Source organism: Leptonychotes weddellii, chromosome 8 (assembly GCF_054177405.1).
Source record: "Leptonychotes weddellii isolate Sample4059 chromosome 8, ASM5417740v2, whole genome shotgun sequence".
Lineage (NCBI taxonomy): Eukaryota > Metazoa > Chordata > Mammalia > Carnivora > Phocidae > Leptonychotes > Leptonychotes weddellii.
In genome coordinates, this window is record NC_138376.1 from 33330227 (window position 1) to 33357673 (window position 27447).

Consider the following 27447-nt stretch of genomic DNA (forward strand, 5'->3'; position numbering starts at 1 on the left):
ATAAAATCTTTTTTTTTTTTTTAAAGATTTTATTTATTCATTCATTAGAGACAGAGAGAGGCAGAGGGAGAAGCAGGCTCCCAAGGAGCAGGGAGCCCGATGCGGGACTCGATCCCAGGACCCTGGGATCATGACCTGAGCCGAAGGCAGACGCTCAACCATCTGAGCCACCCAGGCGCCCTAAAATCTTTTTTTTTTTTAAAGATTTTATTTATTTATTTGACAGAGACAGAGATAGCGAGAGCAGGAACACAAGCAGGGGGAGTGGGAGAGGGAGAGACAGGCTTCCTGCTGGGCAGGGAGCCTGATGTGGGACTCGATCCCAGCACCCTGGGATCATGACCTGAGCTGAAGGCAGACGCTTAACGACTGAGCCACCCAGGCGCCCAAATAAGTAAATAAAATCTTAAAAAAAAAAAAAAAAGTCTGTTTCTTGGTTTGTCTCTTTTTTCCTCTTGCTGGTTTTATTTCTTAAATTCTATATAAGTGAAATCATACCGTATTTGCCTTTCTCTGATTGACTAATTGCGCTTAGCATTATACATTTCGCTTAGCATTATACTCTAGCTCCATCCATGTTGTTGCAAATGGCAAGATTTCATTCTTTTTTATGGCTGAAGGCTGAATAATACTCCATTGTAGTGTGTGTGGGTATGTATTATGTCTTCTCTATCCATACACACACACGTGCGCACACACACACACACAGACACACATATGTATATCCACACCAACCTACATACACCACATCTTTATCCATTCAGCTATCCATGGACACTTGGGCTGCTTCCATAATTTGGCTATTGTAAATAATGCTGCTCTAAATATAAGGGTGCATGTATCCCTTGGAATTAGGGGTTTTGTGTGTGTGTAAATGCCCAGTAGTATGATGGCTGGATCGTAGGGCAGTTCTATTTTTAACTTTTTGAGGAACTTCCCATACTGTTTTCCAGAGTGGCAGCACCAGTTTGCATTCCTGTTAACAGTACAGGAAGGTTCCTTTTTCTCCCCATCCTTGCCAACACTTGTTGTTTCTTGTGTTTTTGATTTTAGCCATTCTGACAGGTGTGAGGTGATATCTCATTGTAGTTTTTTAAGAAATTTTTTTAAGCAGGCTCCACACCCATTGTGGGGCTTGAACTCACAACCCTGAGAGCGAAGAGGCAGATGCTCTACCGACTGAGCCAGCTAGGTGCCCCTATCTCATTGTAGTTTTGATTTGCATTGCCCTGATGATGAGAGATGTTGAGCATCTTTTCATGTGTCCCATTAGCCATCTGGACATCATCTTGGAGAAGTGTCTGTTCACGTCTTCTGCCCTTTTTTTTTTTTTTTTCCTTCTGCTCATGTTTTAATTGAACCATTTGTTTTTTGGTGTTGAGTTGTGTAAGTTCTTTATATATTTTGGATATTAACCCTTTATTGGATATGTCATTTGCAGATATATTCTCCTATTCAGTAGGTTGCCTTTTAGTTTTGTTGATCATTTCCTTCAGTGTGCAGAAGCTTTTAATTTTGATGTAATTCCCATAGTTTATTTTTGCTTTTATTTCCCTTGCCTCAGGAGGCATATCTAGAAAAATGTTGCTACAGCTGATGTCAGGGACATTACTGCCTGTGCTCTTTTCTAGGATTTTTATTAGGATTCCAGTTTAAACAAAAGAATGACTATCTGATGGATGGAGCCATGTAAACTTGGAGAATGCTCTAGTAGCTATTGGCAGTTCTTAGTTTGTATTGTAATGAGAGAATGAATAGACTGATTTCTGTTGCCTCATATTGTCTTTCTACAAGCCTACACAGATTTCTACAGCATTAGCTCTTGAGCATACATGTTCTTATAGACGGAAGTGTTTTCAGCTTTATTGAAATGTGGCAAATACTGCATAGCTGTAATAACGGATATAACAATAATTTTTTAAGGCTATACGAGAGGCAGAGCGTGTAAAGGAAATGAAACGAATGCACAAAGCTGTCCAGAAAGATCTGCCAAGACCATCAGAAGTAAGTGTTAGAATTTCTGGCTTAGGAAGTTTTAAGTTTCTTCTTATATGATTGATGTTTTTATATCATTCATAAAGTCTGTAAAACATAATTTTATCTACTTTCTGTAATATAGTAAAGCAGTTCCCAGATTTAATCGCTGAAATGTTTCACTGTACAAATAAGACTTTAGAGGGAAAGAAAGAGTTTCTTTTGAAAATGTAAAACCGCTACTTAATTCATGCTAGAACAAGTAATAGCATCAGTATTGCAGTGGTATGTTTGGTAATTGTACTTATTTTAAAATTTTAGGTAAATGAAACTATTCTAAGGCCCCTAAATGTAGAACCACCTCTAACAGATTTACAAAAAAGTGAAGAACTCATCAAAAAAGAAATGATCACAATGCTTCATTATGACCTTCTACATCACCCTTATGAACCATCTGGAAATAAAAAAGGAAAAACTGTGGGATTTGGTACTAATAATTCAGAACACATTGCCTATCTGGAACATAATCCTTATGAAAAATTTTCCAAAGAAGAGCTGAAAAAGGTAGGATTCAAAAGGAATGTTTTGGTGTCTATTAAAAGTATTTATTAAGTACTGTGTATCATGGATGAACATGAGCTTATTTTCTCATGCTGATATTTATAAACAAATGAATTAGGTGATTAGGAGGTAAACGTTCACAGTAAGTGTTAGGAAGGAGACATACTTGACCTGCCCCCTTCCCCTTCCGTGATAGAGCTGCTTCAGGTGATCAGTGGTTTAGGTGGCAAGATGTTTTTGTTTCATGGGTGTATGTCTGATGGACAGTTGCGATTTGCCATTTCCTGTGTTTAACTCTGCTACTTCTGATTAGAATTGAATACCTTTAATACTTAAACCTCATTTATTTAGATTAATAAGAAGCAAGCATATATTCGAAATGTTTCTTTCACCTAGTCAGAAAAAGGAAATACTGTTTACTGAATTTATTCCCCTCACAGGATTTCCCACTATCCTTTTGGATAAGTAAATACAGAAACATTTTCTTGCATAAAGTCTGTCCTGCCTCTTCCTCCATATGCATTTGATTATTTCTGCTTTGACAGAGCAAACAGCTGTGATTGTGAATAGAAATCTGTTCCATGGTATGAGGAAATACAGTTGGTACCGTGGTTGGAAGCGGTCATTAGCTTTACTCTTTTTTCTGTAGACCTTAGCCCCGAGGGGCAATGACAGACCTGTTGATTGGTATGCGCTATTGCATACTTGGGAGAAAAACCCCTAAAATATCTTTTTTCTATCTTCTCTCCTGTGCTTTCCCTCTGCCTTTTTCTTACTTTCCTTTTTCCTTGTTGCAAAAGTAATAACGTGTTTATTAAAGGATTTTTGGAAAATGAGAAAGGAAGGAGGTTTAGATTTTTTTTTTTTTTTTTAATTTATTTATTTAACAGAGAGCGAGAGCAGGAACACAAGTAGGGGGAGTGGGAGAGGGAGAAGCAGGCTTCCTGCCAAGCAGGGAGCCTGATGCGGGACTCGATCCCAGGACCCTGGGATCATGACCTGAGCCAAAGGCAGACGCTTAACGACTGAGCCACCCAGGCGCCCAAGAAAGGAGGTTTAGATTTATATTGAAACAGTTTGCCCCGGATTTCTGAGTAACTCTGAATTACTCTTTTTTAGTAAGTGCGATGGGAAACTGACATCTTTTTTTTTTTTTTAAAGATTTTATTTATTTATTTGAGAGAGAGAATGAGAGAGAGAGAGAACATGAGAGGGGGGAGGGTCAGAGGGAGAAGCAGACTCCCTGCTGAGCAGGGAGCCCCATGCGGGACTCGATCCCGGGACTCCAGGATCACGACCTGAGCCGAAGGCAGTCGCTCAACCAACTGAGCCACCCAGGCGCCCGGAAACTGACATCTTGTCGAGGGCCTGTGCTTGTGGCAAAGCATGTTTAATCAGTGGACTGAGGTTGAGAATTACACTCTGAACTCCATACTTGAACAGTCTCCTCTTTTTAGAGTGAAAATAGGGGAAGCTGGGATTTAGGAATTTACTTATATGTATGGAAACCTGAAATAAGGATCACACTGTGATCTGTTGTTGCCTAATAGAAGGTTCTGTAGGGGGTAGGTTCTAATAAAGTTTTTGAAAATAATAATTGTAGTTAGTGCTTTGGGATTATTCACGTTAAAGAGTAGTTTGAATATTCTTTTATATTTTATGTGTGTATTTATATTCCTCTGTGTTCCAAAAAGAATTTGAAGCAGCTGTTTACTTAGCAGATTCTTTATGGAGAATTTAAGATAATTTAGTCATACTCTCTTCTAATAATTACAAGAGTTGAATTTGTAAATTTTTATTATGTACAGTTTGGGAGTGAAATACCATTTCTCTTATGAAGTGTCAGATTTTCATTAAGGATGTTAATGGTTTGTTTTCTTTCTTTTTTTTTTTTTTTTAAAGATTTTTTATTTATTTATTTGAGAGAGAGAGAATGAGAGACAGAGAGCATGAGAGGGAGGAGGGTCAGAGGGAGAAGCAGACTCCCTGCTGAGCAGGGAGCCCGATGCGGGACTCGATCCCGGGACTCCAGGATCATGACCTGAGCCGAAGGCAGTCACTTAGCCAACTGAGCCACCCAGGTGCCCCAATGGTTTGTTTTCATTATTTCCCCTCAGAGATACTGTTTTAAAGTATCTAGTCTTTATCTCCTATAGACATGATTTTCCATTGTTTTAAGTTTTTTGTATTTGATTTTATATATTTTGGTCTGTCTTATTTTCTGATGTACTAGAATGATTGAAAGGTTTCTTTAAGGCACAAAAAAATAGTTGTCAGTTTTGAGCCGTGAAGCAAAGGGCTGGAAAAAGTTCATGTGGTATGGTCATGGAGTCATTGTGTCTGATGTTGGGCTAGGCTCTGTATGTATATTGTATCACTTAATCCTAATAAACATGTCAGGTAGGTATTATCCTCATTTTACAATTGAGAAATGGGCTCAGAGATGTTAAGCAAGTTCAGACAGCTCCTTAAATGGTGAAGCTATGATTTGTATCCAGGCCTGTCCAGCTCTATCCCCCTCATTCTCTCATTTTAAACTTTCTTTAGTAGTAAAAGCTGGTCTGTGATTCATTATTTTTTGATCTGTGCCCCCATCTCATTCTTTGGCAATGTCAGGGGCATTTCATCAGATGAGAAAAAGGCATGTACCAGAAGAAACGCCTAGTTCCCTTTCACAGTCCTATGAACCCTGAAGTGTAGGGTGGGATTGGTAGAGTAGAAGGAGCACAGCCAAGCATAGGTACCATTTGGCTTGGGCATGATCCTGCCTTGCCTTTCCTAGAGATGTGTTTTTGAGCAAGTTGCTTAATCTCTCTGAGCCTGTTTTATCACCTTTAAGATGAGGTTAATACCAACTACTTTGTAAGGTGGTTGTGGTGCTTGGAGATAATGTAGGTGAAACCTTTAAATGTTTCCAGCATACAGTAGATATCCAAGAAATGGTGGCTACAATTACAATAAGTGAAGGCAAAGGATGTTTATATTATTGGGGATACATGGACACTTGACTTTTCAGATCAGTCTGTACCAACTTACTGGCTTTTTAATTCATTCTGCTTAGGTATTGTTCCTCCCTTCCCAAAAAACAACCAGTCAACCAAAACTCATTGCCTTTACCAAAGAGAGGAAAAACTAGTTTTTTAAAAAAGCTCTCTCTTGATGGCAAGTTATTGTAGTACCCAAACTTACTGAAATTATTACTGTACACAGGCCCAGGACGTTCTGGTACAGGAGATGGAAGTGGTCAAACAAGGTATGAGCCACGGAGAACTCTCAAGTGAAGCTTATAACCAGGTGTGGGAAGAATGCTACAGTCAAGTTTTGTATCTTCCTGGGCAGAGCCGCTACACACGGGCAAACCTAGCTAGCAAAAAGGACAGGATTGAGTCACTTGAAAAGAGGCTTGAGGTTGGTATCCTTTTAAAATTCTAATTTAAAGTGTACCTTGATTGAAATAATGAACCAAATAATACAACTGGAGGTAATTTCAGAAAGGTAGACCTGAGGTCTGAGGTGATTATTGCTTTTGCAGTTCTTTTTTTTTTTTTTAAAGTCTATTTATTTGTTTTAGTAATCTCTACACTCAGTGTGGAGCTAGAACTCACGACCCTGAGATTAAGAGTCGCATGCTCTTCTGACTGAGCCAGCCAGGTGCCCCTTGCTTCTGCAGTTCTTGAGGGAAAACTACACTGAAGTGTTTGATCTTCTTTGACTTTTTATTGGTTTTCAGAATTGCTGGACTTTATGATAAAGGTGCCCTCCAGATTGATCACAGGTCAAACAGAACCTTTTAAATGTGGGAGCAAGAGACAAGAAGTTAACACTAGTCACTCAAAACAATGTACATCAATGCTAGAATAGGAGAGAGCTCAGTGGTACCAAGAAGCTTTTTTCCCTATAGCCAACGGAGCACATTTATGAAACTTTGGTTCCTTTCCGTTCATCCTGATTCCTTTGAGTTTGTTACAGAGAGAGCACCGAGCTGGATTAGACAATGGCTTCTGTGATTTTTTTCACATCTGAGGAAAATGTTGAAATGTACTGGATGGGAGTTTCATGGCATATGGTTTCCTAATATAGTCTGTGTGTTTTGAATTCCAGAATCTGTGTAGGCATTTTGCCAGTGGCATGTAAATTGTGGTTCATCCACCACTAGGTTGCCTTGTGGATTCTTAATGGTGGTCTTCAGGGATGTTTCTGAGGCCAGGATGGGATGGGGGAGCAAGGGGTGCTACAAGCAATCACATGCAGAAATGGCCTCAATTTTCTCTTATGTGATTACCAATTTCTTTTTACAGAAAGCAGATTGGAAAATATTTTTATTTAGGGTTAAAATAAAAAATGGTAATATTACTTGGGGTGATTGGTGCTGTGTGGGGCTTAGTGAAATGAACAGGAAAAAGCATTCTTTGGAAGGAAGCTATTCTCACCACTATACCACCAACGCAGATGAAAAAGCATTCTTTGAATATGAAATTATTCGAAGTCTTAATTTTACCTTTAAGATCACATATATAGGCACCTGATGGTTAGCACCTGTGGGCCTCTGTTACCATTTAGTGGGAATGTAGTTTGTTTTGGAAGTAATTCTCATATTTGGGTGAAATCTTTACAATCCAGTTGCTGTTACTCTAACTTCCAGCAGGGTGTGCTGTTGTGCTGTGTTTTAATTCACGATTTAAAGTCAGGGAAAGGAGAACATCAGTGGTCACATTTTAAGTTCTATTTTCTGTTGTGTAGGCTTCGTTTCTTATTTATAAGTGGTAGTTAGCAGTGTAATCCTGATCTAAGGTCACATCATAATTGATTAGAAAGCTATTTGGAAAGCTTCCTTGCAACATTGATATATAAATACTTTGGTCTCTCACTTAGTTTGAAAAGCTTCTCATTTGAGGTGGGTAAACTTTTTCTATTTCAAGTGGTAAGGACATTTTGTGCTCTTTAAGATATAAAAAAAGTTTTTCCCTAAATCTCATTTACTTTGTTGAGGCACTAACTTTCATGACAGCAAATAAATGTGTCACAAAGTGAGTGGTGCCATAAAGTACAGTAATTTTTATTTTTATGTTGAATTGGTCTTGTGAGTTTTGAAGGGAAAAATACAGAAAGAACCACTGCTGTTCTTTTGGAGATTTATTTGGGTCATTTATGAGCAACCATTAAAAACATGTGGTTCTCTTTGTTCAGTTCAGTACCAGGAACTGAAATCTTCCGTTGAACTATTTTTGTTGAAGGATTGGTGATTTTGGAAGAATATTCATAAAACAGTCTGAAGTAATTTTTCTTTTCTTGACTTCTGGATAACTTACTTTATTGTTTACCCAGCTAGTTACTTTTAAAGAATATGTAATCAAATCCTTTAATTTAGTAAACTACACTTATTTCAAATGAAAGTTCGTTAAATCTTTAAAAAGAAGAAAAGAGACTCAAAAACCCAAGTAAACAAATCCCCCATTTTATTTGTATCCATCCCTAATTCAGAACTAGGTTTGTTAGCTTATTTTAGTTTTTGAAGACACAATTCTACTGGTTTGAAATACATAAATATTTTATTTCAATTGTGGTAATTCTTTCATCATTTCAGTTGATTGCTAAATTATAAACATTATTCAAAGTTTGTTGTGGGGAAGGAACTCCAGTCGTATTATATAAACTAAATGCTATACTTAAATTATTCTTTCCACTCTTAGGTTCAGGGAGATATGCCTTTCTGTGCAAGCACAGTACACCATGGCTGCCAGTGTGTTTGATTTTTGCTGTCGTGAACTTTGGAACAGTGAATCTAAATTATGGTCCTATCACAGTGTATCAAGCAAGATGAAATCCAGCTTTGTCGTGGTTGGTGTCTCCTAAGTGGATTGAAAAATATGCCCCGAGGATTATAGTGGAGCTGGTCTTTGAGCCATTACTCATGATTAGTATTTGCAACATAGAACTTAAATGAAAACCCATAAGATACTCATTTAAAACTAATAGAACCATCTCAGATTTTATGTAGAATGTGGTGGGTGGTGTAAGGAGTCTCTTAAATGCATAGAATCAGAATGTAGTCACAGGTCAGAAGTAAGTGGGATTAAGACTTCAGAATTGTAACCAAGTTCATGTGTTTTATTCTGCTTTGGAGGCAGAATTAATTTCAGAACCTTGCCAGATATATGTGCAGCAGCAGCAAACACAAGTGATAACTAATATCAGAAAAGGAGAAGTTAGAAAGCATAGCACATTGAGGCCATTTAAATACGGTATTTTAATAACTTCTGAGGGCATTGTAGGTGTATGGTAGGAGAGTAGAGTTATTGCTGTTTGTAGTGATGTCCCAGATTTAAAAAAAAAACCAATTTTTGTTCAGGGTCATCTCTTTTTCTTTTTTTTTTTTTAAAGAGGGATGGCTAAAACAGGAAAATTTTTATTAGATGGTAAAAAATAAAATGGCTTTAGCACTTGATGTAATCGTATGTTTAGTGACTATTACGGAGCATCTGCTACGTACCAGCCCTTGTTCTAGCCCCTGGGAATATAGCAGGAAAAAAGCAGACAGGTTCTGTGCTCTTGGGGACTTCAGTTATCTGGAAAATGCTTCATGTGGAGAGCCTCATTTTCTGATGATGCCAGATAAATGAGTCATTACTGTATTTGGGAAGTGCAAATAGAATTTGAAGTGTTCTAATTTGTTTCCACTTTAAGTGGAAATAGGAAATCGTCTGAAGACATAATTATTTTGAGTGAAATAATTTCCAGTAGGTGCAAAAGTGAAATGAGAAGTTTGAATTTAGGCCTGCTATTAAATTTAATAGTATTTGAAATAGTATCTAAACTGCTGTGTTGAGGAAGTTTGGCTGAAAAGTAGATTTTGTCATGTTAGCTATAAAAATGGAAAGGTTTTCCTTAGAGGTGGAAACTAGGTCCAGAAGTAATACTTCTCCCTGTATTTTACTGGCACAGTCAGCTTAGGCAAGAAATATTATGTAACATCGACTTCTTGGAAATAAAGTAACTTAACACAGATAACACATTTAAAATCTTTCTCAGTGTATTTGTAGAACTCTTATGAGGACCCCTGCCTTTATTGAATGGTAATATTTCAGCAAAATTCGCTGTACAATGGATCATATTTTCTCAGTGATTTTCATTATTAAGTCAGATATTTTTACATAGGAAAAAATTCACCCTTAATACTTTAAAGAGTGAAAGCTTAGGGTAGGGATCAAGTTGTTGGGCAAATCTGGGTGGAGGACTCTGTGTTGTAGTCACTCGGCAATTTTATGTTCCCTTGTGGGTGTGTGTGGGGAGGGGTGACGCGGGGCACAAGAGAGAAGTTTCTAGTACTCTGGAATGCTCCCTTTCTCAAGTTCTGTTCTTTGCCTTGACCCTTAAAGGCACTGACAGATTTCTTGGTTGTTTCTAGCAAGAACTCTAGAGCTGGATCAGAGATCTCCTTGGTACAATTGTGTAGCTTCTGTGATGCCTCAACATTGAGTTGAATTTGTTTCATGTGTTTCATTTCCTAACTCATGCAGATGTAAAGTGCTCTTGGTATTGCTTTGTTGGTACATTACTGTTCTTGAAAAGGCTTTTAGTAAGGTTTTGCCTCACTTCTTAGCTTGCTTTGTGGGAATGCGGCCTGGTGGTTGCTAACTCGGGGAGATGCTAGCAGTAATCACTTTCTCAGACCTGCAGCTCATCAGTATGGAGAGGGTTCACTGATAGAACTGAATGCTAGTGAGTAGTATAGAGATTAAAGGAAAGGCACTCATGGACTCTTATTGTTTGCAAACATTTTGGTGGTTGAACCACATCGTTACTACTATGGGATCATATTGCTAAATGATGGACTAGGAAGTGGAACTGCCATCAACTCTATTTATTTTGGGTATCCTTAAACCTGTTTTTCCAGTGGTATAAAGTTATATTCTGGGCCCCCAAGCAAGAGTTTCACTGAGGGATGCTCTTAATGCTTCTGAACCTCACTGTAACAGACTTTAACTGAAGACAGTATTGGAGACCCAAGGATAATGTGTTTATTTTGGAATTACTTAAGCTTAGTAACCTTAACAAACTTAGTGAGTTCGAAAGTAACAATTACACTTTTATAAGTCCCATACAGCCCCCTTTTGTAATGACCCGAGGAAACACTTATGGTTCCACTGATTCATCTCCTGGGGACCATCAGTTTTCCATTGGTCTCTGGCCAGTCTTTTTTAGACAGTTTCTCTTCTATGCATTTAAAAAATAACATTTGTAGGCGTTTTTCTAAAAATAATACCTGTACTTTGTAGAAAATTTAAAAAGAAATTAAAAAACAATTTGAGAAGAAGCCTACCATCCAGACATAATCACCTTAAACATTTTGAGGGATGCGTATGTGTGTATGCATATATTTATATACACGTGTGTGTGTATGTATATATATGACTAAAGATAGAAAAAATTACCATATGCATCTATGTGTGGATGAAAGGAGGAAGGTGTTTAGAAACTGAATTGGAATCACCGTATACTACTTTGTTAATTTAATAGTATATTATTACAAATATTATTAAAAAAAAAAAGAAACCCGATCACTTGCTCTCATTTATAAAGTTGTGGCAAAGAACAGCTTTGGCGAAATCCCCAAGTAATTATATACTCGTTATATTCTGCCCAACTTCTTAAAAAGTTCTTAAATAACCTTTTCTTCCCTGTAAAATTTTTCTAAGGGATGTTTGTTTTCTTATCATCTTATAGCTTGTTAAGAATAAAAGAATTAGGAATTTAAAAGTGTAAGCTGGGGAAAGTCAAAGTTTTTCTCAAGTGTCAAATAAAATTCTTGTAGGCTAATGTCTCAGAAAGAATGATGGGCAGATCCATTAATTAAGATCTTGTTTATGTGTGTCTAGAATAACTTGTTTTTCAGGGAACTGTCTGACGGCATTAAGCCATTTAGACCCACAGCTTGAATTTCTTCGGGCATGTTTGCATTTCAGGGGCTGAGGCAAGGAGGATGTTCGGTTTATTAGTAGTGGTGTGGCCTAATGTGTTGAACTTTCAAGTAGGACACATTCTGTAGTTTCTTCACTTAGTCGCTGTGTGGCCTAGGGCAAGTTACTTAACCTCTCTGAGCCTCAAATTTCCTTACCTGTAATATTTGGGTGGCTAATAGTTTTTATCTCGGAAGTGAGAGTTTGAGATACTGTAAGATTAAATGAAATACTGTGTGCCTAGCGATTACAAGGTTTAGTGAGTCGAAATTCTCTCCCTGTCGCTTCAGGTCTGTTGGATTAAACTTGGTTTGATACTCTCAGGTATCAAGAAGTAACTTTGGTACCTTGAACAACAGGGTGGCTGAGTTTTTATTCTATAAATTTTGATGACTGTCTGAAATTTGAGACATGGGTTGATTTTCACAGAGATTGAGTAAGGCTTAAGGCTCAGATTTTGGTTAGTATAAATGGGTTTTAACATAATTGTGGATTGTAATTTAACATTTCATATATACATTTTGGTGTGTTGAAATCGTTGACATACTTGTAAATTTTGATGTCTCTTATATTTCATTGTATTGATTCATGGTTTGTGGTGTACAGTCCTTTTTTTTAATTTTTAAAAAGATTGTATTTATTTATTTGACAGAAAGAGACACAGCGAGAGAGGGAACACAAGCAGGGGGAGTGGGAGAGGGAGAAGCAGGCTTCCCGCAGAGCAGGGAGCCCGATGCGGGACTTGATCCCAGGACCCTGGGACCATGACCTGAGCCGAAGGCAGACGCTTAACGACTGACCCACCCAGGCGCCCCTGTGGTGTACAGTCTTAACAAAATAGCCTCTGCAGTAGATACTGAATTTGAATTTTATAGAACCTTTTATTATGGAAGTTTTCAAATAAACCCTAACGTGGATTAGTTTAATGAGTCCTCAAATGTTAGCATCCAGCTAGGGATATCAACTCACAACCACTTTTGTTTCATATATTATTCTCTCTTTCCCATTATTTTGAAGCACATTCCAGACATCGTATTATAAGACTGAGTTATGGTACATGAAATTTGTCATTTTGGTGTCCCCCACACATTGGTATGTAGATACATTCTCATTCATCTCCCCTTTTGGATTGAATTTTAGTTTTTCATTTTAGATGTAGTCAGCTTTAATTATATCAAGTGTTGTTCTACTTTAATTTTTTCATAGTTACAGTTTTCTTTTCCTCTTTTTTTTTTTTTTTTAAGATTTTATTTATTTGAGAGACAGGCTGAGGTAGCGACAGGGAGAGGGAGAAGCAGGGAGAGCAGGGAGCTCAACTCGGGGCTCTGTCACAGGACCCTGAGATCATGACCTGAGCCAAAGGCAGACGCTTAACCCACTGAGCCACCTAGGCACCCCTAGGTACAGTTTTCTAATAGTGAATTTTGTGTTGATACATATTTAAAGCTTAAGCTTCCATTATAACCATATCTGGTAGATTTGTCTGGTGACAAGTTTACAAGGTATTTAATCCTATCTCCACTCCTATCTCTGCTACTATCTCTGTTGGATGTTTTAAGAAGAATTTGAAGTGCATTTCTAAGTGCAGATAAGGATTTGAAAAAAAAAATTTTTTTTTGAGAACTTTTTATAAGTCAGCTCTAACCATACTGTCGAAGCTCCTTAAGCCAATATTGTTTTGTTCAAAATAAGTTGTCCTTCTGGAAGGGCAATTGCTAATACTTAATTTTTTTAGAAAGGCTTAGAAATACGAATTTGGTTAAGTCACAGTCTGGTTTTTCCTGATTTTTTTGTTTTTTAAACAATAAGGTCTTATACCCTGTTGGACTTTAATATTTCTGTGGTGTATGAGTATGGGGTGGGGGAGTTGGACTAATTTAGGGCAGTTCTCTTCCATGAATGCATGTGCATTTCATGTTTGAGGTTTCTTGGCTAGAAAAAAGCCAGACCTTATAGGTTAGCATTTTTCCCTCCTAAAGCGCATTGAGCAGGCATAGGTTGAACATTTTACAAAGTGTACAGATAATCTTCCTTCACATTTTAATGATCAGCTGGCAGACGTAAGGTAACTGAGCTTAAATTGAATATTAAAAGCTGCATTTAATTTTTCCTTATACTTTTCGTGACTAAATTTATGTAGTTATTTGACTATAAATTTTTTCCTTCGCTTAATTTTTTGGTAATTTATTTCCATATTTGCTTGGAATCTTAGTACAGTATTTGAGCCAGAAGATTTTATATAAAGCTTGAACTAAATTAAATAAAATTGTTGGCATGAAATGGAAGCTAGCAACTTTGAAAGTTTTAAAATCCTTGATAGTTTGGGGAGCATAAATGACTCAACCATATGAGGTAATCACCAGATACAAGGTACCAGTCATTCAAAATGTGTCTTGATGACTAATTAAACACTTTTAGAACATAAGTATTAGGTTCTTGTACCAAATTGGAAATTGAATATCCATGGAGTGCAGTGCATAGCTATTTGAATTATCTTAACCAATGAAAATGAAAATTTGTATGTCTAATTTTTAAAATGTGCTATGTATAGGGGCGTCTGGGTGGCTCGGTCGGTTAAGTATTCAACTCTTTATTTTGGGTCAGGTCATGATCTCAGGGTGGTAAGATTGAGCCCTGTGTAGGGCTCCGTGCTCAGCAGGGAGTCTGCTTGAGATTCTCTCTTTCCCTCCCCACCCCCTCCCACCCCCCCTCCACTCTCATGCTTGTTTGCTCTCTCAAAAAAAAAAAAAAAGTGCTGTGTGTATTAATTTGAAATTCTGTGCTGTTAATGTTAGGGTTTTGGAATGTTTATTTGAATCCACATATGATAAGAGTATCTTAGAACATGCTGAATTACAGTATAACTCCATCATAATATAACTCCATCCAGCAACTCCATCCTGATTGCCTAGTAGAGTCATCTGGGGGCTTTAAAAATACCAAGATCTGAGACCATTTAAATAAGGGTCTCTGGGCTTAGGGCACTGGCACTGGTAGATTTGAAAAGCTCCGCGGGTGATTCTAAAGTTGAGCTGGGGTTGAAAGCCACTGGCTGGAGAAGACACATTCCAGTACATGTTACTTGCCATGGTTGTCCTCAAGAGGCACACTGCTCTCTTAAAAGAAGGAATAGCTATTTTTCCTTGCTTTATTTCCAGGAAGGATTCTGGGTCATTTTTTATTAAAGTTGGAATTTTAAGGTTTTAAAGCCTCATCATTAGTCCCTTGGTCCATTAGAGAGGGGAGAGCAAAATGGTTGAACTCTTAGTATATATAAGGTAATTGTAATCAGACCTGACACTTGTTAACTGTTTCCTCTGTGCTAGTCCCTGGGAGGCTAAGGGTTTGACATCTATTATATTACTTAAGCTCCATAATAACTTACAGCAGTGACTGCCATTTTATTGATGAGGAAAGGAAGACAGGTTAAATAGCTCGCATCACCTGAGAACAGTGGGGTGGCAGTGCTAGGTGGTGAGGGTGACTCGCTGCGCCCTCTCCTGTGCTGCCTGACTCCGCACAGTGTTTCCTTAGACATCGGTGCCATGGAACTTACTTTGTTATCTGTTAGAGGAAAATGGCTCCTTTATAAAGGACATTATTTATTATCCAAATGAATTGCAGACGAATAAAAGCTTACTAGCTTTTTATGGATTATTATTTGGGTGTACATTATCTTGAAACTACTTAGTTGCAGAGTCACTTGATGGAATGAATCAGTTGAGGTGGGGTGGGAGAGTGGGGGGATAGAGGAAGTAAGTTGAGGGGGGGAGGAAAGAAAGAACAGACCCACACATAAGAAAGTAACACAGATTTAATGGTTATTCTTGTGGCTCTGACCTCATAATTGTAAGTGTTGTATGTTGAAAACATGCATTTGCAGATCACTTTAAAATACGAAGTGATTATATTGTGGGATGTAGAATATACACCTAGAGTAGGTGTTATGTGAATGGGATTCGGTATTACACACCTGTTTCCTTCTCAGCCAGCTCTCCTTGGACTCCCTCACCTGGGGCTTTCTCGGCCCTGCATCAACTCTAGCATTTTTTTGGTATCTTGCTTTTGTTAATTGTCATCCTCCTCCTCTTTTGTGAGTTTGAATTCTTTTCCCCTAATTTTTAGAATGAGTTGAGGAGGCAGCCCATCTGTGCTCAGTATACATATTTAATAGGAAAACTGTCATCTCTCAGTTTTCTGGTGTCTTCACTTTTCAAAAACTAAAGATTTTTTTTTCATTGCCAAATGTGATATTCTTTTTCCTTTATGGGTTTTGTGCCACATTTAGAATTACAACATTATAAAAATAAACCAGTAGTTTTATAGTTTAAGGGGATTACATTTTGATTACAACTATGGTGCATTAATTGGACATTATTCAGTTGTTAAAAATGTACTGGATGTATAATATAGACGTGCATTTTCCCCACTTTTATTGAGAAATAATTGTACATCACTGTATAAACTTAAGGCGTTTGGGATGATGGTTTGATTTACATGTGTTGTGAAATGATTATCGCGATAGATTCAGTTAACTCCATCATCTAATGTAGATAAAATATAAAGGAAGAAAGAAGAAAAAAAGAAAAAAATGTCCTCTTATGATCTTGAGATTTACTTTCTTCACAACTTTCTGTATATCATACAGCAGTGTTAGCTGTAGTCATCATATTGTATAGAAGTACATTTTGGGATAAAAGTGGTGAAGATGGGTCTCTGCCAGTCCCCAAATCAGTGCAGATTAATGATAGCAGAAGTTATTTTCAGAAGCAGAGATTAGTTTTTCTTATACTATGAAATTCAAACTTGCTTTGAAATTGAATCATGGGTGAAGTTATAGACAGATGATGTGGGACTAAACTGTGAAACCCTTCTAGTACAAGACAAACCCTTCTTAGGCCAAATTTTGTGTTATGGTAGCTAAAATATAAGGAATTCTAATGTACCTTTGCTTTGAGGAGGTAAATGAACCAATAGTGCCTTTTTAGTTCCATTATTTAGCCTGTTTTTCTCATGTCTGCTGATGTGATCTTCCCCCAACCCCCAGATAAACAGGGGTCACATGACAACGGAAGCTAAGAGAGCTGCAAAGATGGAGAAGAAGATGAAAATTTTGCTTGGGGGTTACCAGTCTCGTGCTATGGGGCTCATGAAACAGTTGAATGACTTATGGGACCAAATTGAGCAGGCTCATTTGGAGTTACGCACGTTTGAAGAACTCAAGAAACATGAAGATTCTGCTATTCCCCGGAGGCTAGAGGTAACATTATTGCCTTGCAGCATTGCTTCAAAAGAGAACTGCAAAGAATTACCAGGGCTTTCCTGTTTTTTCTTTTTCCTGTGCAGACTATCTCTGAAGTTGATACTGTCTGGCTTTTTTCAATGAGAGCCTGAAGTTTTTGACTTATCTAGAGTTGTCTGTGTGTAGATGGATAGACCAGGCCAATGGTGGATACAGTGGCTTTTCCTTTACTAATTTTCTGGTTTGTATATCTATACACTGTGAAATAGAATAAGTAACCCTTGTGATTTGTCCCCCTGAAGCTTAATTGCATCCCATTCTTCTAGCTCTCTGACGTACATTAAACCAGTGTCTGTTTTGTAATTTAGGATGCTGGGAGTATAGCTGGTCATTCTCAAGCATGAAATTCCTTTGGCTAGATTTGGTTTATTTCTCAAGTGTGCGTGATAGTCACACTTGGGCAGTCAGGGCTTAATAGAAGTGCATTCGTGGGTATTGATAGGACGACAGTGGCTTGTTTATTTGAGATGGCAGCGGAGATTTTATAAGATTTTGCAAGATTTACAAATGGTAGTCATTTGACCAGAGAATGGTTGCAGTACTTGTTTTACAGCACAAGGAGTTGCTATTTCTTGTTTCTCTGGGGGAATACCTAGCCCTTAAGAGTCATGACGTAGCTCAGCTATTTGTAAGATGATAAAGTATCATAAGATATTTTTAATTTTCAGTGTGCTTACATATGAAATAATTACTTAATATTTTTGTCTCTTCAAGTGTCTAAAAGAAGATGTTCAGCGACAACAGGAAAGAGAAAAAGAACTTCAGCATAGATATGCTGACTTGCTGCTGGAGAAAGAGACTTTAAAGTCCAAATTCTGAAGCATAGTTTATATTCTGTCACAAGATGAATTAATTGCTGGTTTTCATACTCTGGAAGGCTGAAACTGACGATTATCTTCATTGACAAATTTACCCACAATCTGTGGTTTTTCAGTTGTTTGTTTTAAATGATATCAGTCTTACACAGTCTATGTATAAAGACTTTAACTCCACAGGACATTTTAGGGTTTAAATTATTAAGATGATCATTCTTTTAGCAGTGTCATATTTGCAAAATTTTTTTAGTTTTGGCCTTTAATTTTAAAAGCCTGATTTTAAAGTGCTGCCTGTGAGTAAACTCTTGAATAAAAACAAAATGTAAAAAATTGAGGGTGTAGCCTTTTGTTTGAAGTAATTAGATACTTAGAATGCCCACAAACCAGCAAGTATGTACTCTGTGTCATATTTAATGAGTAACTCTTGGGTAATCAAAATGGTGATCCAGTATTTTAATTCCTTAAGAGGAGTCCTTTTGTGGCTTTGTTAGTTTTAGCATAGAGTACTCATTTCTCAGTACACTGACAAGATTAACATTTTAACACCTCAGTTTTTTTGTTTTTTTTTTTTTAGTATAACTTTAGGGAAGGTCTCTTCTCTGCCCAGCTACTCACACAGTTATGGATTAGGACTCAAAAGATTTAATTTTTATCGACCTGTTCTTTTCTTGTAAATGTCTTTTTGATAAAGGCATGTTAAAGATTAATTTCAGTAAGACTGTTGGAACTTTATTAAAGCTTGGTGTTTATCTTAACAAGTTCATTACACAAGTGTAGAATTTGGGGAATGGGTAGGAGTGGGAAAACCTGACTTTATAATTCACATGAAATTATTTGGGACAGTTATTAATTGGCTACAAGTTTGGTATAGACCAACAATATGTTGGACGAACCAGGCAGATTTCCTAATCTTAAGAATCCTAGGGACTAAAAGGAGGTAAGGAAGGATTGATTCATTCATTCATCAGATATTTATTAACTATATACCGGGTGTCAGACTCGTGGAGATAGAACAATGAGTAAAATAGGCATGACTCCTGTTTTGTGGTGCTTATGGCCTGTTGGGAATTTTAGGTGAATAAAAATCAGGTGTTTATCGAGTGACTCTTGGTATGTGCCAGGCACTTAAGTGTTGGAGATAAACTCTCACGGAGATGACAGTAGGAGGAGGAGATACTCCGTATACCAGGAAAAGTATCAGATCATGAACTTAGATTCTATGGAGGGAATTAAAATAGGGTGATGGGAGATAGTGACTGGGTGGCTACTTTAGGCTGGATGATCAGAAGAGTCTTTGAGGAGGTAACTTTTAAGATAAGATGTGATTAACATCTTAGAAGGAGCTATTCTTGTGGGACTCAAGGAAGAGCAATACCAGCAGAGTGAAGAACAAGCACAAAGCCCCTTTGGAGTGTTTGAGGAATAGAAAAGACGACCATGTGGCTGGAATGTCAAGAATAGCGTTTGAGTAAGGCCTACATGAATAGGAGCATATTTATAAGGCCTTGGTAAGAAATTTAGATTTTATTCTATTATGGGAAGCTATGAGAAGATTCTGAGCAAAGGAATGACATGGTTAGATTTGGTTTAGAGAAATATCCTGTGGTCATACTGCATAATGTCTCACTGGCTGAAGACAAGGAAGCCGCTTAGTTGAGGAGCATAAAGTGGTAATCAGGCAAACAGCCATACTGACTCAAACCAGGATAGAGGCAGTCCTGGTGGGGACAGGTGCAAAAATTTGAGTGGTAATAATTCTGTGGTCTCATTGGACTATATATTTTTCTAGTATCTAGCCGCTTAATTCTAGTACTTGTTTCAGTAATTTCACATGGTTTTCTAGGGAACACTTTGATATCATCTATGAATAATGATAATGTTTCTTCTAGTAGTTTAATTTTTGTTGCATGTTTTGTTGGCAGAAATATTTAGAACAGTGTTAAATAAGAATGCTGATGGTAGACGTTTTATTTCTGATTTTAATGGGGATGTCCATAGTATTTTACTTTTAGGCTGGCTGTTTTGAGTTCTTTATCTAGAAAGGAAGTACCCCTCCACTTTTAGTTTTTAAAGAACCTGAATTAGGGGCACCTGGGTGGCTCAGTTGTTAAGCTTCTGCCTTCGGCTCAGGTCATGATCCCAGGGTCCTGGGATCGAGCCCCGCATCGGGCTCCCTGCTCGGGCGGGAAGCCTGCTTCTCCCTCTCCCACTCCCTGTGCTTGTGTTCCTACTCTCGCTGTGTCTCTGTGAAATAAATAGATAAAATCTTTAAAAAAAATAAAAATAAAAAAATAATCTGAATTAGGATCGGCTCTGGAATTTTGTCACACATGCTTTTTGGATATCTCTTAAGATTATCAGATGGTTTTTTTCCATTTAATTTGTTGATGACATATCAATAGATTTTCCAGTGTTAAACTGTCTTTGAATGCCTGGAATCAGGTAGATTAATTACAAAATTTTTTTTTTTAAGAGGCGCCTGGGTGGCTCAGTCGTTAAGCATCTGCCTTCGGCTCAGGTCATGGTCCCAGGGTCCTGGGATTGAGCCCCGCATCGGGCTCTCCCTGCTCCGTGGGGAGCCTGCTTCTCCCTCTCCCACTCCCCCTGCTTGTGTTGTCTCTCTCGCTGTGTCTCTCTCTGTCAAATAAATAAAAAAAAAAATCTTAAAAAAAAAATTTTTTTTTAAGATTTACATTTTACTTGCATCTTATGTAGACTTGAATGATACGGATTTAAAATAGTTGATCTTGGGGCTCCTGGGTGTCTCAGTCTTTAAGCGGCTGCCTTTGGCTCAGGTCAGGATCCCAGTGTTCTGGGATCGAGCCCCGCATCGGGCTCCCTGCTCCGCAGGAAGCCTGCTTCTCGCTCTCCCTCTGCTTGTGTTCCCTCTTTCGCTGTCTCTGTCAGATAAATAAATAAAATCTAAAAATAAATAAATAAATAAAATAGTTGATCTAACAATAAAGACTCACTTTGTTTTCAAAATTTGAAGTAATGCACATACTTATAGCCTACAAAATGACCAAGGTTTGCATAATTTCAAAATTGGCAGTCTCAGTGCATTGTAGACATATGGCTCACGCTTTTGCCATATAGCAGTGCAGCTTTAATTGGTAAACAGCTCTGCATCATCTTTGTTAGTACCCTGTAAAGCCCAGGGTTCTTTACCAGCAGCACTCTGAGAGCGATTTTGGTAACTTTTCACATTCACATTTATCTTATTTTTCATTAACTGGTTGTGTTAAAACTAGTGTTGAAAAGCATGTTTAAGACTCAGTAACTTTGGGACAGAAATTAAATATGATACAGAGCCCCCCCCCCCCCAAAAACCCACCAGAAGGAGTGAGATCTCATCTTTGAAATATTAGAAATAATGCTGAGATAAGAAAATTCAGTCTCCAAAGAAAAAATACCTAACAGCACGTGTAGATTTCTGCTGTCCAACCATTTTATCCTCACTATTTTCACATCTGTTTTTCTGGGAACATTAGTTGTGAAGTATGTGATGTCCTGCAATGCATGTCTCCTAAAATGTGGCTGCCCTATTGGCCCTGTAAACTTTGATTTGCTAATAGGTTATTTAGGAAAATTGCATTTTTTACGTAAGTGAATTTAGTCTTTTGGACTGTTAGCTCTTTTTTTTTTATAAGTAGGCTCCACACCTAGTGTGGAGCCCAAAGCAGAGCTTGAACTCACAACCCTGAGGTCAAGACCTAAGCTGAGATCAAGAGTTGTATGCTCACCCTACTGAGTCACCTAGGCGCCCCAGTCCAATTTTTGACATGGAGATTTTGCTAGCTGTATAAGGTGAATAGGATAACTATGTATATTTTTCTTTGCATCAAGCAGTTATATCATTGGAGGGATTTGTTCCATTAAAGATTGAAGGATTGAGCTGAGAAACCTTTGAATTGAGAGCCCTTTTGGGAAGTAATTTCTTGATAACAGTTTCTTCTGTGACTATGTTATCTGTTTTTAAATTGAAGTATCTTTAAATTTGATTTTAAAATTTTGTTTTAAAATGTATTTCTCCTTTGGTGTTTGTTATTTGCTAAATTTAAGTAATTTATACTTTTCCAGAAAACTTAATTTTGTTGAAATTTTACACATTTATTTGCAGAGAATTTTAATAGAGAGTAAGAAATCTCCTATATTAAGTTTGTTACTTCTAAGTTACAAGAAATTGACCTTAATTTTACCATTTCCTATTTTTTCCTTGATTTGACTCGCTAAAGGTAATCTTTTTTCCCTTCAAAAAAAACCCAGTGTTTGGATTTATCACTTGTCATTTGTTTTAAAATATATTAATTTCTCATTTTATGTGTATTTCTTTTGTTTTCTGTAGAGTTTCTTGCCCTGTAACTTTTTGAGTCTGATGTTTATTTTTTGTTTTTATTTGTATACAAATGAAGGGTTTTGGTTATCTCTAATTTCAGATACGTTCACATCCCAGCTACATTGATGTGTCTTGTTTTCTAAGTAGTTTATCATTGTGTTTTAAATTTTTGGTTAAATAAATTTCTGTGTGGTTGGCTTTTTTCTTTTTTAATTGTTGCTCCTTGTAGCATTTTTACCTTGTAGCAAGGAAATACGGCTTATGTAGTTTCTGCTTTTTATTTTTTTTTTTAAAGATTTTATTTATTTATTTGAGAGAGAGAATGAGATAGAGAGAGCATGAGAGGGGGGAGGGTCAGAGGGAGAAGCAGACTCCCTGCCGAGCAGGGAGCCTGATGTGGGACTCGATCCCGGGACTCCAGGATCATGACCTGAGCCGAAGGCAGTCGCTTAACCAACTGAGCCACCCAGGCGCCCGTTTCTGCTTTTTAGAATTGAGGTTTTGGAGCCCAGCATTTAAAAAAAACGTTTTATGGATGTTTTAAATGAAGCTTTATTTAGTTCATGTGGGACAGAGGTGAACATGTATTCAACCACTTTAATTATATTATTCAAATTTTATTTTCTTATCTTGGGGTGTAAACTACCATAGACTAAATGTTGTCTTAAAGTCTTCTAGATCATTTTCTCAATTTCAGCTTGTCTAGAGCTTTTGTTTCATATATTTTGATACTGTTGTTTAGTATGTAAATTCTTGTGTCTGTTAGGGGTCATTCATAAAAGACTTGCTAGTCTATAAAGTTACTCCTTTTCTCCTTTATACTTTTACTTTCAAATTAACCTCTTTGAGATTGGAATATTCTTTTTTTGTTTATATTTGCTTGATAAGTTGTCTTTTTTTTTAACTTCTATATAATTTTTTGTTGTCTCTAAATAGCATGTCTTGTTGGATTTTCTATTTTAACCCATTTGGAGAGTTTTTGCAATTTAAGAGGGGAGACGGATAATCCATTTGCTTTTATGTTAATTACTGACTTTAGTCTTCTGTGATCATGTTTTATGCTTTCTCACTGATGCCTCTCATTTCCTAAATGGACTGTAATGTTCTGGGTTTTAATTTTCTTAGTGATTTAGGAAATAAGCATTCTCTTTTAAGTTTTACAGATGATGATGGTATCATTTAGGGTTCAGGACCCATGCAAGAGAAAGAAACCATACCAGTAATTTGAACAGGGAAATTTAATATGAAGAATTATTAACTATAACAGGAGATTAACCACTAAGACGGGCAAAGACAACTCTAAAGAATACAGGGCTAGCAGATGTAGAGAGGAACCGTACCTGTAGACTGAGAGAGTACTCAAGTAGGGAACATTCTTTTTTATGGCTGAATAATACTCTGCGCGCTTGTGCACGCAAGCCCGTGTATGTGTGTGTGCGTGTGACGTTTTTGTTATCTATTCAGCCATTGGTAGATTATCTGAGTTGTTTCCACATCTTGGCTATTGTAAATAATCGTGCATTGAACATGGGGGTGCAAATATCTTTTGGATTCAGTGTCTTCATTTTCTTTAGATAAATACCCAAGAGTGGAACTGCTGAATCATATGGTAGTTCTATTTTTAATTTTTTGATGAAGCTCCGTACTGTTTTTTTATAGTGGTTGCACCAGTTTACATTCCCGTGAACGGTGCATGGGGGTTCCCTTCTCTCCGCATCCTCGCTAACACTTACTATTTCTTATCTTTTTGATTCTAGCCATTCTGACAGGTGTGAGGTGATGTCTTATTGCAGTTTTGATTTGCATTTCCCTGATAATTGATGATGAGCATCTTTTTCTGTACCCTTTGGCCATCTGTATGTCTTTGGAAAAATGTCTATTTAGGGCTTCTGCCCATTTTTAATCAATTGTTTTTTTGCTATTGGGTTGTATGAGTTCATTTATTTATTTTAGATATTAGTGTCCCTTACGAGATACAAGATTTGCAAATATTTTCTCCCATCCAATAGCTTGCCTTTTCATTTTGTTGATGGTTTCATTTGCTGTGCAGAAGCTTTTAAGTTTGATGTAGCCCCACTTGTTTATTTTTGCTCTTGTTGCTTTGGGTGTCAGATTAAAAAATCATCACCAAGACCTATGTCAGGGAGCTTACTGCCTATGTTTCTTCTGGAGTTGTGTGGTTTCAGGTCTTACATTTAAGTCTTTGATCCATTTTGAGTTAGTTTTTGTGTATGGTGTAAGTCAGGGGTCCATTTTCATTCTTTTGCATGTAGCTGCCCAGTTTTCCCAGCACCATTCATTGAGGAGACTGTTCTTTCCTCACTGTATATTTTTGGTTCCTTTGTTGCAAATTAATTAGCCATATATGCATGGGTTTATGTCTGGGCTCTATCCTGTTCCATTGATGGGTGTGTCTGTTTTTATGCTAACACCATACTGTTGTACTTACTATAGCTTCGTAATAGAGTTAGAAATCAGGGAGTGTGATGCCTTCAGTAAATAATGGGCAGATATGACTCACATAAAAGATTTTTGGGGTCCTCAATTTTTAAAAGTTTAAAGGGATCCTGAGATGCCCCGAAATTGAGAACTGCCAGTTTAGATTAAACTGGCTGGATATAAGAAACATCTTGTGCTCAGAGAATCCACAGCTCTCTGTGGTCTTTGATCAGAAGTGTGGTGCTCAGAGAGGCTGGTGGTGGCTGTGTCCTGCGTGTGCGGTGTGGCACTGTCCTGTCTTTACTCTCTCATTCTTGGATTCTGATGCTTTTCAACTTAAGTAGCAGCAGAAGTGACTAGTTAGATTTCGTTGTTTGTTTATTTATTTCTTTGACAGAGAGAGAGAGAGAGCAGAAGTAGGCAGGGTGGCAGGCAGAGGGAGAGGGAGAAGCAGGCTCTCTGCCAAGCTGGGAGCCGGACGTGGGGCTCGATCCCAGGATCCCAGGATCATGACGTGAGCCGAAGGCAGCCGCTTAACTGAGCCACCCAGGCGCGCCCCAGATTTTGTTGTTTTTATTGTTCTTTTTCCTATCTTGATATTAGGTGAGCAAAATAGCAATTAGTGCGATAAAAATCTCTTTTGCAGATGGGGTGACTGAAATCTCATGAGGGGAAGAGATTTGCTCAAATAGTGAAACTGATGCTCAAAGCAAGTCCAGGCCTTGTTTCTCCATTGTAGCCAGTCACCATGGGATCTGAAATCTCAAACACAATGAATCCAAGGACACGTGTTCATTTTTATTTTTTATTTTTTTAAAATATTTTTTTATTTATTTGACGGAGACATAGCGAGAGAGGGAACACAAGCCGGGCGGGGGGGGGGTGGGAGAGGGAGAAGCAGGCTTCCCGCAGAGCAGGGAGCCCAATGCGGGGCTCGATCCCAGGACCCTGGGATCATGACCTGAGCCGAAGGCAGACGCTTAATGACTGAGCCACCCAGGCACCCCAGGACACTTGTTCATTTTTAAATAAAATAACCGCTTATATTACTGTATCTAATAAACTTGAGGGACTCCTCTCCCTGAACACTGGCATAAACTGAAGGTTTGAAGAAATCCATCTTTTTGAATAATTAAAAAATGCACCTTTCATGAATAGTCACGAATAATTATGGAGGTTCTTTCTATATCTTGGGAGTATATCTTGTACTGATTCCCCTTGAAACTGATTTCATGGAAGAGCAATTGTCCTCCTTTCCCACCACCATCACTTGATGTTCTGCCATGTCCCTCCGTGCAGAGAGCAGTTGGCGGAATATACTTGAAGATTGTCCTGGTATAGTGAAGTGGCCAAAAAGCAGAAGTTGGACCAGATTTTAGAAGCAATGCATATGGCTTGCCCTCTAGGCATATTACGGACTAATTGGAAGATTATACATATAATTTATTCTCTGCTTCCAGAATAGCCCTTGCAGGGAAACTTAATATTTTTTTTAAAAGATTTTATTTGTCAGAGAGAGCAAGCGCACAAGCGCGGAGCGACAGGCAGAGGGAGAAGCAGGCTCCCCGCTGAGCAAGGAGCCCGATGTGGGCTCGATCCCAGTACCCTGGGATCATGACCTGAGCTGAAGGCAGACACCCAACCGACTGAGCCACCCAGGTGTCCCGGAAACTTAATATTTGACGGAGAGTAGAACTGTTCAAAATATGTGGGTGTTGGTTATTTCATTACTCCCAAGGAGAATTCCCTACTCCCAGTTGGTTAGGTCTGCCAACTATAGTTTTATGTTTAAATTCTTTACTTGAGGAAGGAGATGTCAAGAAAACTTGCCCAGATTCAGGATTTGCTTGCTTGAGAAATCTACAAGTTTTTTAAAATTTAATTTTATTTAATTTTATTATGTTATGTTAATCACATTACATCCTTAGTTTTTTTTTAATTTTTTTATGTTAATCACCATACATTACATCATTAGTTTTTGATGTAGTGTTCCATGATTTCATTGTTTGCATATAACACCCAGTGCTCCATGCAGAATGTGCCCTCTTTAATACCCATCACCAGGCTACCCCATCCCCCTACCCCCTTCCCCTCTAGAACCCACAGTTTGTTTCTCAGAGTCCATAGTCTCTCATGGTTCTTCTCCCCCTCCGATTTCCCCCCCTTCATTTTTCCCTTCCTACTATCTTCTTCTTCTTCTTTTTTTTTTTTTTAACATATATTGTATTATTTGTTTCAGAGGTACAGGTCTGTGATTCAACAGTCTTACACAATTCACAGAGCTTACCTACAAGTTTTTAACATCCATGGAAGTGTCCAGTGTCTGCCCTCCAAAGTTAGAATTGGTTCATAAAATCTGGTAGAGGAAGAAGAGGATGGCAGCCATGTTTTAATTTGGTATTTGGTTATAGGAACTGAGGCCTGGCAGTGAGCCACTTCTTTTCTGCTTGATGAGTTAAGAAGAGCCTGTGTGAATGAATGGCTTCTGAATACTACAGGATAGCACCTTGGAGAATTGGGCTCAGAGGGAAGGCGGGGGTCTTAGCAGTGATGAGCCTGCAGATGGGGACCAGGTGCTAAGCCAGAGGGATTTGGGGGCAGTCACCCAGCAGTAGCTGTCATTTTCACAGGGGGAGGGGCTGGAACTAGAGGGTGGGACTAGGGAGAATCATGACAGATTCTTACATGGAATTAACTTCCAAGTCACCTGTTTGGTTTTCTGCTATTGCTTTGATGATAATCAAGTATTTTGTTCTTGCCTTTAATAGTCAGTTCTGGAGTGACATGCTTGTTGGGATTGGTTAAGGAAGTGGCTGACACACCTTCCAAATTCCAGTAGTCTCCGTGAGGCCCTTGGGGTGTGGCCCTAAACGCCACCCAGCTGTCTCAGCATACTATGGCTCAAGTGCCATCTAGTGACTACCAACAACTGGGTTAAGACTTTTTGACCTTCAAATCTGAGAAATAGAACATGTTCATTCTCAAGTGTCACTGCTATTTTCAAGTGAACTTGCTTCTTTGGAAGTCTTTATTTTGAACTAGGTGAATTCCAGAATAATACTA

General features: G+C 38.0%; 1 protein-coding gene across 1 annotated transcript in view; it reads left to right on the forward strand.

Annotated features, from left to right (window-relative positions):
- Positions 1-20928, forward strand: part of CDC5L (cell division cycle 5 like) — a 48555-nt gene extending 27627 nt beyond the window's left edge. Inside the window, exons 11-15 of the mRNA XM_081827561.1 lie at positions 1918-2004; positions 2296-2538; positions 5746-5943; positions 16540-16752; positions 17509-20928. Of these exons, the coding sequence (XP_081683687.1) occupies positions 1918-2004; positions 2296-2538; positions 5746-5943; positions 16540-16752; positions 17509-17613 (846 nt within the window). The 3' untranslated portion in view covers positions 17614-20928. The remainder of the gene's footprint in view (positions 1-1917; positions 2005-2295; positions 2539-5745; positions 5944-16539; positions 16753-17508) is intronic.
- The last annotated feature ends 6519 nt before the right edge of the window (positions 20929-27447 follow it).